Source organism: Salmo trutta, chromosome 13, assembly GCF_901001165.1.
Source record: "Salmo trutta chromosome 13, fSalTru1.1, whole genome shotgun sequence".
Classification (NCBI taxonomy): domain Eukaryota; kingdom Metazoa; phylum Chordata; class Actinopteri; order Salmoniformes; family Salmonidae; genus Salmo; species Salmo trutta.
The window spans coordinates 50770986-50785897 of record NC_042969.1 but is presented as its reverse complement, the minus strand read 5'-3'; the positions used below and the strand labels follow the sequence as shown (position 1 = coordinate 50785897).

Genomic DNA, 14912 nt, shown 5'->3' with positions numbered 1-14912 from the left:
TTATTGTTGAATGTATGGTTATTTTGACCCTTGGTTATTGTTGTTACTGTTGTCCCGTTGACAATTTTGATTCTTATTATTTTCATATTGTAAATATCCAAAGTAAGCTTTGGCAATGTGTATATTGTTACATCATGCCAATAAAGCAAATTGAATAGACAGACAGACAGACAGACAGACAGACAGACAGACAGACAGACAGACAGACAGACAGACAGACAGACAGACAGACAGACAGACAGACAGGAGAGTGAGAGATGTGTGTGAATCGCTGCTTTGGAGTGAAATAAAGTCGGGGTGAATTTGTATAATATGCATGAAGGTGCATTACATTGAGTTAAGGGCTGTCTACATTAGCTTGGATGTGTAGAGTCATGGTGTGTGTGATAGTGTGAAGACAAGTGTCTGTACCTGGGGGAAGGGCTCGGCAGAGGCCAGCAGGACATTCTCAGGTTTCAGGTCACAGTGGACGATGTTCTTAAAGTGCAGGTGCCTCAGGGCTGCCAGAATCTATACACACACACACACACACACACACACACACACACACACACACACACACACACACACACACACACACACACACACACACACACACACACACACACAGGATATGGTTTAGACTCTCTGGGCTGTAACAGGAAACCAAAACACACAGAGAGTGAGAACACACCCCTAGAAAAACATACGGTTAGGAATGACATATGTGTTATGTAGTGAGTGATCTGTGGGCGTGAGCAACTACAGAACATGATCGGGAACCAACAAAATCTCAAGCAAATTTGATACTTCACTGGTTTGACTGCAGATTTATTTTCACGATGTGAGAAAATATGAGAAACACACAGTGGTGTGAGAAACTACACAACTGTAGAAAACGCACACACAAACAAGTTTATTAAAACGTGGCATAAAAACAAAAAACCACTATGAAAAACAGTATTATACAGATAAAAATATTTATTTAATTTTTTTAAATATATATATTTCAAATGCATTTCAAATTTGCATCTTTACTAAAATCATATAATGCCTGACAATATTCCAGAAATGCTCTGACATCTAGTCTACAGGGTAGCTAGAGCGGTTACTAATTTGGCTTTTTAAATGACTTATTACATATTGATCAGTAGTTAAGTTTCCATCCAACTGGCGACAGATTTTCATGAGAAATATTCTAAAATCTGCATTTTCCTACCAGAGATTTGTTTCCATTAAATAGACTTGTTAAAGACTGTCTGTGATGACATAGTGCACATACAAATACATTTTGGGTTTAAATTCCAGAGTATCAAACAAAAAATGTAAGTAAAAAAACAACAACAAGTAAAATGGTTTTCTCACAAAAATGTTGCGTTATATAGTGAGTGTGCCCACTCTGGTATTGGCATGTGCTCTCTAGCCAACAGCGCTATCTGCATAGACCCCGTACATCGAGAATAGCAAACATTAGGAACACCTTCCTAAGCTCGAGCTGCCAAAGTGGCCAAATCAAGTAGATCTTATTCGGGAAATGGGCGCAGCCATCTTTGACTTTACTTATTTGCGTCTTAAAATGAATGGCATTCTGGGATTAGGGAGTTTTCGCTTGTCAAACGTAAACAAACATGGCTGCATCATAAAAAAAGTTAGCCGCTGGTGAAATTGAGGAAGAGTTGTGAAGACCTTTATTTTCCATCAGTACAAAACATTGTTTAGATGCTTTTCAGACAACAATGCTGTTTAGAAGTGTTTGCTGCATCATACATTCTGTTGCTACTGTTCCAATCACATATTTGTGATGGTACGCTGCAGGGACAAATATGTGACTATATGCATCAAAAGGGATGAGCCTGAAAAACCCAGCAGCGTTGCAGTTCTTGACACAAACCGTTGTGCCTGGAACCTTCTACCATTCCCCGTTCAAAGGCACTTAAATATTTTGTCTTGCCCATTCACCCTCTGAATGGCACACATACACAATCCATGTCTCAATTGTCTCAAGGCTTAAAAAAAATCCTTCTTTAACCTGTCTCCTCCAATTCATCTACACTGATTGAAGTGGATTTAACAAGTGACATCAATAAGGGATCATAGCTTTCACCTGGATTCACCTAGTCAAAGTCTGTCATGGAAAGAGCAGGTGTTCTTAATGTTTTGTATACTCAGTATATAGCCTACATGAGATTCTTTTGGACCAAAAAGCATGATTTTTTTTATTAAATGTTTTTCCAAACGGCTGCCAAGCATCGATTATCTTGTCACCAGAATAAGACAATATGTAACTTTTTGGGTGATCCGAAACCAAATTCACATAGAAATGTGAGATCTGTCATTCTCATTGAAAGCAAGTCTAAGAAGCAAATTAAACATCTCCAATCCAAAATGAAATCTAGAATCGGCTTCCTATTTAGCAACAAAGCATACTTCACTCATGCTGCCAAACATACCCTCGTAAAACTGACCGTCCTACCAATCCTCGACTTCGGCGATGTAATTTACAAAATAGCCTCCAACACTCTACTCAACAAATTGGATGCAGTCTATCACAGTGCCATTCGTTTTGTCACCAAAGCCCCATATACTACCCACCACTGCGACCTGTATGCTCTCGTTGGCTGGCCCTTGCTTCATACTCGTCGCCAAACCCACTGGCTCCAGGTCATCTACAAGTCTCTGTTAGGTAAAGCCCCGCCTTAGCTCACTGGTCACCATAGCAGCACCCACCCGTAGCACGCGCTCCAGCAGGTATAGCTCACTGGTCACCCCCAAAGCCAATTCTTCCTTTGGCCGCCTCTCCTTCCAGTTCTCTGCTGCCAATGACTGGAACGAACTGCAAAAATCTCTGAAGCTGGAGACTCATACCTCCCTCACTAGCTTTAAGCACCAGCTGTCAGAGCAGCTCACAGATCACTGCACCTGTACATAGCTCATCTGTAAATAGCCCATCCAATCTACCTCATCCCCATACTGTATTTATTTATTTATCTTGCTCCTTTGCACCCCAGTATCTCAACTTGCACATTCATCTTCTGCACATCCTACCATTCCAGTGTTTAATTGCTATATTGTAATTACTTTGCCACCATGGCCTATTTATTGCCTTACCTCTCTTATCCTACCTCATTTGCACATGCTGTATATAGATTTTCCTACTGTATTATTGATTGTATGTTTGTTTACTCCATGTGTAACTCTGTGTTGTTGTACGTGTCGAACTGCTTTGCTTTATCTTGGCCAGGTCGCAGTTGTAAATGAGAACTTGTTCTCAACTAGCCTACCTGGTTAAATAAAGGTGAAATTTAAAAAAAAATATCTGTTCTATTTCTATGCTTCCTGTTCTTAAGTTTCGTTTTTTATATCTTTTACTTCCAGTTTTGTACACCAGCTTCAAACCGCCGAAAAGTCAATATTTTGCATTATGGAAAATATATTTCACAGCGGTTTAGATGGTACAATGATTCTCTACACTATACTACTTGTTTTGTCACATAAACTGAAATTAGGAAAACTATTAGAATCATAGCAACCAGGAAATGGAGGAGCGATTTCTGCATAGTGCACCTTGAACATGTGCTCTTTATGACACAATGCCTACAGTAAGTACTTATTTTATTAATCAATTAAATAATAGATCTCGGGCACTTTTTTTCTTATAGTTTGGCAGTTTATGTTTTGTTTACCAATTCAAACAAAACCTATACATCGTACAACCAGTGGCGACCCGTCATTCAGCGCATGTGGGGCAGAGCCACCTGTTTAGCAAAAAAACAAACAAAAAAACCCCAACAAATATATACAGTTTCAAGAAAAACTATGTGAACCCTTTGGAATTACCTGGAGTTTTGCATAAATTGGCCATCAAATTTGATCTGACCTTCATCTAAGTCCCAACAATAGACAAACATAGTGTGCTTAAACTAATAACACACAAATTGTTGTATTTTTCTTGTCTATATTGAATACATCATTTAAATATTCACAGTGTAGGTTGGAAAAAGTATGTGAACCCCTAGGCTAATGACCTCTCCAAAAGCTAATTGGAGTCAGGAGTCAACTAACCTGGAATCCAATCAATGAGACGAGATTGGTTAGAGCTGCCTTGCCCTATAAAAAAACCCTCACAAAATTTGAGTTTGCTATTCACAAGAAGCATTGTGTTGATGTGAACCATGCCTCAAACAAAATAGATCTCAGAAGACCTAAGATTAAGAATTGTTGACTTGCATAAAGCTGGAAAGGGTTACAAAAGTATCTCTAAAAGCCTTGATGTTCATCAGTCCACGGTAAGACAAATTGCCTACAAATTGAGTAAGTTCAGCACAGTTGCTACTCTCCCTAGGAGTGGCCATCCTGCAAAAATGATTGCAAGAGCACAGCGCAGAATCCTAGTGTCAGCTAAAGACTTACAGAAATCTCTAGAACATGCCAACATCTCTGTTGACGAGTCTACGATACGTAAAACACTTAACAAGAATGGTGTTCATGAGAGGACACCACGGAATAAGCCACTGCTGTCCAAAAAAAACATTGCTGCATGTCTGAAGTTTGCAAAAGTGCACCTGGATGTTCCACACCGCTACTGGCAAAATATTCTGTGGACAAATGAAACTACAGTTGAGTTGTTTGGAAGGAACACACAACACTATGTGTGGAGAAAAAGGCATAGCACACCAACATCAAAACCTCATCACAACTGTAAAGTATGGTGGAGGGAGCATCATGGTTTGGGGCTGCTTTGCTGCCCCAGGGCCTGGACAGCTTGCTATCATTGACGGAAAAATGAATTCCCAAGTTTATTTTGGAGGAGAATGTTAGGCTATCTGTCCGCCAATTGAAGCTCAACAGAAGTTGGGTGATGCAACAGGACAACGACCCAAAACACAGAAGTAAATCAACATCAGAAGGGCTTCAACAGAAGAAAATACGCCTTCTGGAGTGGCCCAGTCAGAGTCCTGACCTCAACCCGATTGAGATGCTGTGGCATGACCTCAAGAGAGCAGTTCACACTAGACATCCCAAGAATATTGCTGAACTGAAACCGTTTTGTAAAGAGGATTGGTCCAAAGTTCACTTTAATAATGTTTACATATCTGGCATTACTCATCTCATGTATATACTGTATTCTATACTATTCTACGGTATCTCATTTACTCAATAATGTTTACATGTCTGGCATCACTCATCTCATGTATATACTGTATTCTATACTATTCTACAGTATCTCATTTACTTAATAATGCTTACATATCTGGCATTACTCATCTTATATGTATAGACTGTTTTTCTATACCATTCTACTGTATATTAGTCCATTCCGCTCGTCCATATGTATATAGTCTTAATTCATTCCTACTTAGATGTGTGTATTGGGTACATGTTGTGTAATTTGTTAGATATTACTTGTTAGATGCTACTGCACTGTCGGAGCTAGAAACACAAGCATTTCGCTACACTCGCATTAACATCTGCTAATCACCTGTATGTGACCAATAACATTTGATTTGAAATTCCTCCTGACCGTTGTGCAGGTCTGATCCGCAACTACAGAAAACGTTTGGTTGAGGTGATTTCTGCCAAAGGAGGGTCAACCAGTTATTCAATCCAAGGGTTCACATACTTTTTCCAGCCTGCACTGTGAATGTTTACACTGTGTGTTCAATAAAGACATGAACAACTATAATTGTTTGTGTGTTATTAGTTTAAGCAGACTGTGTTTGTCTATTGGTGTGACTTAGATGAAGATCAGATAACATTTTATGACCAATTTATGCAGAAATCCAGGAAACTCTAAAGGGTTCACATACTTTTTCTTCCCACTGTGTATATATACACACTACCGTTCAAAAGTTTGGGGTCACTTAGAAATGTCCTTGTTTTTGAAATAGTTTTTTGGGGGGGGTCCATTAAAATAACATAAAATTGATCAGAAATACATTGTTAATGTTGTAAATGACTATTGTAGCTGGAAACGGCAGATTTTTTGTGGAATATCTACATAGGTGTACAGAGGCCCATTATCAGCAACCATCACTCCTGTGTTTCAATGGCACGTTGTGTTAGCTAATCCAAGTGTATCATTTTAAAAGGCTAATTGATCATTAAAAAAAACATTTTGCAATTATGCTAGCACAGCTGAAAACTGTTGTGCTGATTAAAGAAGCAATACAACTGACCTTCTTTAGACTAGTTGTGTATCTGGAGCATCAGCATTTGTGGGTTCGATTACAGGCTCAAAATGGCCAGAAACAAATAACTTTCTTCTGAAACTCATCAGTCTGTTCTTGTTCTGAGAAATGAAGGCTATTTCATGCAAGAAAATGACAAGAAACTGAAGATCTCGTACAACGCTGTGTACTGCTCCCTTCACAGAACAGCCCAAACTGGCTCTAACCAGAATAGAAAGAGTGGGAGGCACCGGTGCACAACTGAGCAAGAGGACGAGTACATTAGAGTGTCTAGTTTGAGAAACAGACGACTCACAAGTCCTCAACTGGCAGTTTCATTAAATAATACCCACAAAACACCAGTCTCAACGTCAGCAGTGAAGAGGCGACTCCGGGATGCTGGCCTTCTAGGCAGAGTGGCAAAAAAAAAGCCATATCTCAGACTGGCCAATAAAAAGAAAATATTAAGATGAGCAAAAGAACACAGACACTGGACACAATAAGTGGTTTGGAAGGAATTAATGGCTAGTGCAAGTGTTGCATAGTAATCACTATTTTGCTTCCCCTGCCTGATATTTGGTGGAGAGGGTGTGTGGTCCAAGTCTGGGTTTAAGGATTTAAAACATCTGTCTGAAAGTGTCTTTTTTCCAAGCTTAAAAAGATAAACATTCACACGCAACAGAAAAGGTTGAATAAATACATTGGCCATGCTGTCAATCCAGTATGACTTCTGCCGTGTTCAAAACAACTGGAAACTCGGAACTGGGAAATCTCAGACTTCAGTGCGTTCAACACGGGAGAAAAATAGTTTGGACTGGCAAAATACATTATGAACGGTCAGCCAACGCGGAATTCCAAGCCGGGAACTCTTGCCACTTTCTAGAGCTCCGACCTGAAGATTATTGGTTAATTTCTAGCTTGTTAGCTAGGTAGCTAACTTTAAGTTAGATAACGTTATATCTTCCTAGAAGTCACAGAGGGACATGTCAAAATGCTGAATTTTGGCTTTATTCATATTGAAATCGCCATGTGCTCTATATTAAAGGGCACTTCATTTCATATAGCAGAAGATAAAAAAATGCAATATTGGTGCATAATTGCTACTTAACTTATCAAAGGGACGCAAAAGGCACCCATTTCGTGGAACAATACAATTGGACAAATACATTATTTGTCCAATTGAACATATTTCACATGTATCCTAAAACATTTATAAAAATATATATATTTTAAATGTATTTTTTCCCCCGTATGCGAGTAGACAAACTCACAAACACTCACCTGTGTGATGAGGAACTTGGTGAGCCTCTCTGGGAGTCTTCCTTTCTCACTGGACAGGATCATCTCCAACATGTCTCCATGGAGCTTCTCCATCACCACAAACACCTTCTCTGGAGTCTCAAACATACACTCCAGATTCACTATGCCCAGGTGACGTAGACTCTGGGAGATGGAGAGAGGGGAGGGTTGACGGAGAGAGGGAAAGCATGGGGGGGTGGGAAAAGGGGCACGAGACAGAGAGAGAGAGAGAGAGAGAAAAGAAGAGAGAAAGAGGGCAGAAGAAGAGTTGGGAAATGGCAGCCAGGGAGAGAAAGAAACAGAGAGAGGTAGAGTGGAGGGGATGGAAGATTGAGAGAGAGAATTAGACTGAGTATCAGTTAGAGTATAGAGCGATGGCAGTGTTTATTTGTCACTTGACCTTTATCTAACTACACCCCATAGAGATGATAATTCTGCTGCAAAACCTGCCAATGTAATTGAACACAGTTGGCATGACAACCCTGCGATAAAAAAAATGGACCCTTGTGGCCTGTAGAAAGGTAGGATCTGGATAGGATAGGATAATTTTTTTGTTGCCGAGAATTTTCCTGCACAGCAGGTTTAAAAAGGCTTCTCAAGTTTGTAATTTCCACTTTAAAACTTTCAGACTTGATTTGTCCTAACGAAAAATGCCTCAACCCCTGAATTATAATCCATATTATAATCCACATAATAATTCACATTTTCTGTTGCTGCAGGATTATTTTCCTGCTGTAGCAAACTAAGATCAAATTAAGATCCTACATCTGTAGGTGGGAGCCTATCAGTCTGCGTCCCAAATGACACCTTATTACCTACATATTGCACTACTTTTGACCAGGGTAGTGCAATATGTAGGAAATACGGTGCCATTTGGGACGCATTCTTTGTGTGGCAGCAGTAAGCCACCAGCCACACATACACTATATATACAAAAGTATGAACACCCCTTCAAATTTGTGGACTCGGCTCTTTCAGCCACACCCGTTGCTGACAGGTGTATAAAATCGAGCACACAGCCATGCAATCTCCATAGACAAACATTGACAGTAGAATGGCTCGTATCGAAAGGCTCAGTGACATTCAACGTGGCCCCGTCACAGGATGCCACCTTTCCAACAAGTCAAATTCGTCAAATTTCCCCGGTCAACTGTAAGTGCTTTTATTGTGAAGAGGAAATGTCTTGGAGCAACAACAACTCAGCCGCGAAGTGGTAGGCCACACACGCTCACAGAACGGGGCGGCCGAGTGCTAAAGTGCGTAGCACATACAAATCGTCTGTCATCGGTTGCAACACTCACTATCAAGTTCCAAACTGCCTCTGGAAGCAACGTCAGCACAAGAACTGTTCGTTGGGAGCTTCATGAAATGGGTTTTCATGGCCGAGCAGCCGCACACAAACCACAGATCCCCATGTGCAATGCCAAGCGTCGGCTGGAGTGGTGTAAAGCTCGCCGCCATTGGACATTGGAGCAGTGGAAACGCGGACTCTGGAGTGATGAATTCAGCTTCACCATCTGGCCGTCCGACGGACGAATCTGGGTTTGGTGGATGCCAGGAGAACGCTACCTGTCCCAATGCATAGTGCCAACTGTAGAGTTTGGTGGAGGAGGAATAATGGTCTGGGGTTGTTTTTCATGGTTTGGGCTAGGCCTCTTAGTTCTAGTGAGGAGAAATCTTAATGCTATAGCACACAATGACATTCTAGACGATTCTGTGCTTCCAACTTTGTGCCAACAGTTTGGGGAAGGCCCTTTCCTGTTTTAGCATGACAATGCCCCCCGTACACAAAGTGAGGTCCATACAGAAATGGTTTGACAAGATCGGTGTGGAAGAACTTGACTGGCCTGAACAGAGCCCTGACCTGAACCCCATCGGACATCTTTGGGATGAATTGAAACGCAGACTGCGAGCCAGGCCAAATCTCCCAACATCCGTGCCCGACCTTACTAATGCTCTTGTGGCTGAATGGAAGCAAGTCCCAGCAGCAATGTTCCAATATCTAGTGGAAAGCCTTCCCAGAAGAGTAGAGGCTGTTATAGCAGCAAAAGGGGGGGGGACCAACTTCATATTAATGCCCATGATTTTGGAATGAGAAGTTCGACGACCACGTGTCCACACATACTTTTGGCCATGTAGTGTAGCTGATGAACTAGACTAGAAGTGGGAGACCTGTTGAAAATGTGTATCTGTCTCCCCCTGGTGGTCACCTGCAGTATGGCCACCTCATTCCTCAGCTGGCTCTCCTGCTTGGTGGGGAAGCGCAGCTTGTCAATCACCTTCACCGCCACATCACGCCCCGACTTCCTGTGCTTCCCTGATGGGGGGGGGGGAGAGGAAGAGAGGAAATTACACGAGTCTGATTAACTGAGATTCAACGACTCAATACGGCGAGTGTAGAAGACTGGAGACACTGACCTCCATACACCACTCCAAACTGGCCAGAACCAAGGATTTCATCTGCAAATATCTGGTACACCATGCCAATGTCCTGGAGGAGAAATTGACGAAGGCAACAGCAACATAATCATCACCGTTATCGTACATTTCACCATCATTATCATCATCATCCCCACCATCATCATCATCATCATCACCACAAAGTCCTTGGTAATGATTGTGAATGTGTATAATGTACGATAATCTATTACGACCGTGTGTCAAGAGACTGCTCACCACGTTCTCCTGGATCACACTGTTGGACACTGAGATGCTGACTGAAGCCTGTCCTGCGGATCAAAGTATAAAAAAAAAAAAACGCTAACCATCCACACTAACATATACAGGACTCCCATCTGACCTTACGTGGGGTCACTACAGAGATAGAGTGTGTGTGTGTGTGTGTGGTAGGAGGTCTGAAAACAAGCTTCTGTTCCTCGACCTTTGGACTGCATACCACTCAAAAGCCTTTCACTGTACCTCTCCCACAACACCAGCCCCCTTTCCCCAGATCACAAACAGCAGGGCTGTAAATCCAGACTAAGAGCTAAACTGATATCAGATCCAGACCCCATTATTCTGTTCTTTAGATGGCTAACTTGGTTGGAACGTTAGAACTAAGACACTTGGGAATGAAAGTTTTGCTAAAAACAGCCATATTATTATTGTGATGTTATATTATATCTTACTGTGAGGAGTGTGTCCCTCTACCGGCGGTGCATCCTGGAAGATGACTGGCATGAGGGCCTGGCGAATGGCGCCCTCCCATGCCTTGGCCACCTCCCGCCCCACACCGCTATTGGGAACCACGTTGCTGGGGGAGGGGGGTGTGGGGGGGAAGGCCTGGGCGGTGGTGGGGGGCAGGGCGGGGACGTGGACGTTGGGGTCCTCCCCTACAAAGTAGCGCATGGCTCCCATGACAAGCTCGAAGCAGTGGGGGCTGGTGCCTGGAGGAACCAGGGTGAAGTCCCCTGAGGGGCGCACCTCCAGAATCTCAGACAGAGGAATCTCCTACAGGACATGGGGATGTACGCAATCAAGTGAACACAAACACAATCAAGACATTTTTTTTTCTTCTTTTTATTTAATTCTAGAATTTTTTTTCACTTTGAAAATGTGGAGTAGGTTGTGTAGATAAATAGGAAAAAATCCAATTGAATAGATTCAATTTTTAGATTCAATTTTAAGGCATCAAAATGTGAAAACTCTTCAAGGGGTGTATAGATTTTCACTAGGGAATGAATCAAATCAAATTGTATTTGTCACACGCACCGAATACAACAGGTGTTACCGTGAAATGCTTACTTACAAGCCCTTAACCATCAATGCAGTTAAGAAAATAGAGTTAAGGAAATATTTACAAAATAATAATAATGTCATAAACCTGCATCTACATCTGTATCGCTTGCTCTTTGGGGTTTTAAGTTGGGTATCTACTGTATATAAGCACTTTGTGACCACTACTGGTGTAAAAAGGGCTCTATAAATTAAAGTTGATTGATTGACTGAGACCCGACTCATATAGTACCTGTGAAGTTTATTGTGTGGCTAATCTAGTTGAGTGGTGCTGGAGAATACAGTACCTTGTAGTACTTGTTGGTGGTGTTGTTCTGGAACAGGATGATGCACTTGCAATCCAGACGCCAGTAGTGCCGCTTTCTCTGTGGGGGTGCCGGAGGAGTAGGAGGGGACAGGAGGTAAAGGGATCAAGGGGTCAACCAAGGTTCACTGAGGGGGTCAAAGGTGAAGCTGTGGTCCAGGAAGAGTGGTCAAGGAGAGGGATGGCAAGTTGAGAGGTGGAGGAGAGGAAAAAGCAAAGGGAGTGGTAGGAAGAGAGAAGGAGAAGAGAGACCGCAGCAGTGTCAGAAAAGCAGGACAGGTTAGCTTTGAGAAGGCGGAAAGTGTCTCAGGTCTGAGTTCAGGTAAACAGCAACACTTTCAAAGAGGAAGGAGAGAGAGAGAGAAAGAGGCTGTGGATGTGAATTCCACACACGTTGAGTGCTTTAGTGCAGCAGGGAGCAGGTATATACCATCTATCACACTCAGGCGGAGATACACAAACACACTTTCACACAGATGAAAAGGAAGAGCATTAACGGCGACGGAGGTAAAAGTTATAGAGGTAAGATAAACTCCAACAGAAAACACTGCGAAGAAGAGATGGAGGATAGGAGAGGCAGAGGGAACGATAAGCAGAGTGGGTCAACGTCATGGAGAACAAACACGGAGAAGAAAACGTCTGGGAAGGTTTTAGAAGTAGAAAGTAAGAGAGGTAACTACTTTAAAGGATACCTAATAAACCATTTCTAAGGTACTGTGTGTTCACCGTTTACTACATGTACTAATACCCCGACATCTATGACCCACGTACTAATTATTAGTTCAGTCTTTTTACAGTCCCTAATCTAAAGTGAGTGCTATTTACAGTTTATAAATATGTTTAAAAAAAAATTGGGGTGACCAGTGTAATTTCTCACAAAAAGATGAGCATGCCATTGGTTAGCCGACTCTTCTCAACTCCGCGATTTACGGTGGAGTTGAGCGGCGACTAGTGTGAGCGGACTGGAGCTCCGACGTCACATAAAATTACACTAGTCGCCGCTCAACTCCAGTGTAAATCGTGGAGTTGACTTTAAATCGGCTAGCCATTGGTAGACATTCCAGCAGTACCTGGTAAAAGAATAAGCACGCAAAAAAGTGACGCTTAAGGAAATAGAAATGTGTGAATAGCTTACTAACATTTACACACGTGGGAGTAATGATTAATCAACGGCGAACACACTATTTATAAATGCCTTAGAAAATGTTAATTAGGTACCCTTAAAATAGAGTAGAATAGTTTTAGAAAAGTAGAACAAATCTGGAATCTGGTGTGGTAGAGAAAATGTTTCACATTGTCAGTCAGTACATCAGTGAGTCAATAGTATTACCAGTGTGTCCTTGTTGCTGTAGTGCACCATCCAGCCCTCTTTGATGGATGTGCTGGAGCGACGGGTGGTCTGCCTCATGGACTGAACCACCCTCATCAACGGGATGTTAGCACTGTGGAACAGAGGGACAGGGTTAGGTGTAGGTGTGTGTGTGTGCGCGTGCGTGCGTGTGTTATTGTGCGCGTGCGAACGCGTATGTGTGTACCTCTGGTCTCCGCTGACCCCGTCCGGGCTGCTCTCAGGGGAGAAAGAACCAGGGATGCTGCAGGCCTCGTCTGAATCGTCCATCAGAGAAGACTTGTCTGAGTCGGCATACTCACTACTGTAGTCCATAGGCACCTCGTGGTCCACACTGGGACTCAACATGTCTGGAGGAGAGAGGAGGACAGAGCCAGCCACACATGACTACAAAGAGATGTAGAAAATAGACAGAGAAAATAGCATCCATTACAAAGCCCATTATACTAGTATGTGAGTAGGCAGTACTTACAACTTCTGTTGTCTGAGAAAAAAAAAAAATGTGAGAAGTACTATACAATATTAGGACTCTATATAAATATATATGTACTAATATTGCATATAATATTGGCAGGTATGGATGTGGGTACGCAGACCCACAAGCCACTGCGGCCCCTCATGACGAATTTCATTTTTGTGGCCCCCATCAAAGTTACCCATCCCTGCTGTAGACAATGTAATTCTTTTTTTTTTTTTTTTTTTTCACAGCCGGAAGAGATACAGCCTGGATTTGAACCAGGGACTGTAGTGACGCCTCTTGCACTGAGATGCAGTGCCTTAGACCGCTGCGCCACTAAAGTGTGGCTGAACAAATCATGGCCACACTTCCAACAACATGACACAACGTGACACAACATGACACAACAAAGACGTGTTTTGTCTTCTTTACCTCCTATGGTCTCCCCCAGACAGTCATTGGGAACCTTGTAAGCACAGCGCTTGTGGCAGTTGAACTTGCAGTCTACGACACAACACAAACAAACAACGTTGTTAGACAGTATCTTCCAATATGCACTCCAAATAAGTTATCCCCTTCTTGATAAACCCCTGGGGCCCCCACACTAACCTTTGACCCCACACTAACCTTTTTCTCCATACTAACCTTTGCATTGCAGCCCTTGTCTGAAGAGGCCCCGGAGCAGCCTCTTGCAGTACTGGCACACGGTGGGGCGCGTGTAGGAGTGCACGGCGAACGTGTGTGGCACCTTCACTTTGCTCATCAGGATCTTGTCCAGGTGCACCGGCCGGCCCGTGTAGAACCGCCGCGCCTCGCTGGGGGTTCGTGGCTGGGGACGGGAGGAGACGGAGAAACTCAAATGATAACGCTCTATCCATGGTATTTCCATGCATGTAAATCAGTGTTGGCTTTCCAGAAATAATCACACAGAGCCGAGGTTAGGGCTCAATCCCACTTCAACTCAGTCGATTCAAGGGGAAGTAAACTGACCCCACTCCAATTCACCCGAAAAGCAACGAGTCAATTTACTTCCTGAATTGATTGAATTGAAATGGAAGTGACCTCAACTCTGCACAGAGCAGTGTCCTAACAGTGACAGACACTAAGCGGAGTTGAGTGGATGAAGTACCATCTGAGTGTTAGCGCGGGCCATGGGTCTAGTGATGGAGGGGCTGGTGGACAGGCCCAGGGATGCTGACGCGGTACAGGTGGAATTCGGGAGCGTCTGGGTGGTGTGCGGGCGGATCAGGCTGGCATCCTCCATGCAGGTGCTGACTGAGCTGGAGCCCACGCTGCTCAGGGACTCGCTGGTGGACAAACGCAGCGACTGGCTACTGTTCAGAGACGTGGTGGACAGGCGCCGCTTGCGCGCGCCGCTGCAGTTGTTGGGGATGCTGAAGGCACAGCGCTTGTGGTAGTTCAATCCACAGCCTGCAGGGGAGGGGCAGATAGAAAGAGAGAGAGCGGAGGAGAGAATTTTGGTATTTGGTATTTTATTAGGATCATATACATCAATACATACACACAAACTATCTAAGACAAATAGTGGAGAGGCGTTGTGCCGTGAGGTGTTGCTTTATCTGTTTTTTGAAACCAGGTTTGCTGTTCATTTGAGCAATATGA

The 14912-nt window shown here is 43.0% G+C and overlaps 1 protein-coding gene across 2 annotated transcripts in view; it reads right to left on the bottom strand.

Moving 5' to 3' along the window:
* LOC115205963 (serine/threonine-protein kinase D2) overlaps positions 1-14912 on the bottom strand; it is a 70294-nt gene that overhangs the window by 3334 nt on the left and 52048 nt on the right. Inside the window, exons 4-15 of one of the 2 annotated variants that reach the window (XM_029772418.1) lie at positions 14419-14720; positions 13935-14118; positions 13722-13793; positions 13020-13182; positions 12815-12926; positions 11468-11545; positions 10574-10895; positions 10122-10174; positions 9864-9936; positions 9656-9762; positions 7428-7589; positions 412-510 (exon numbers count right to left, since the gene is read on the bottom strand). In XM_029772418.1, the coding sequence (XP_029628278.1) occupies positions 412-510; positions 7428-7589; positions 9656-9762; positions 9864-9936; positions 10122-10174; positions 10574-10895; positions 11468-11545; positions 12815-12926; positions 13020-13182; positions 13722-13793; positions 13935-14118; positions 14419-14720 (1727 nt within the window). Of the gene's footprint in view, positions 1-411; positions 511-7427; positions 7590-9655; positions 9763-9863; positions 9937-10121; positions 10175-10573; positions 10896-11467; positions 11546-12814; positions 13183-13721; positions 13794-13934; positions 14119-14418; positions 14721-14912 lie in introns of both variants that reach the window. The other variant, XM_029772417.1, reaches the window with a different exon arrangement.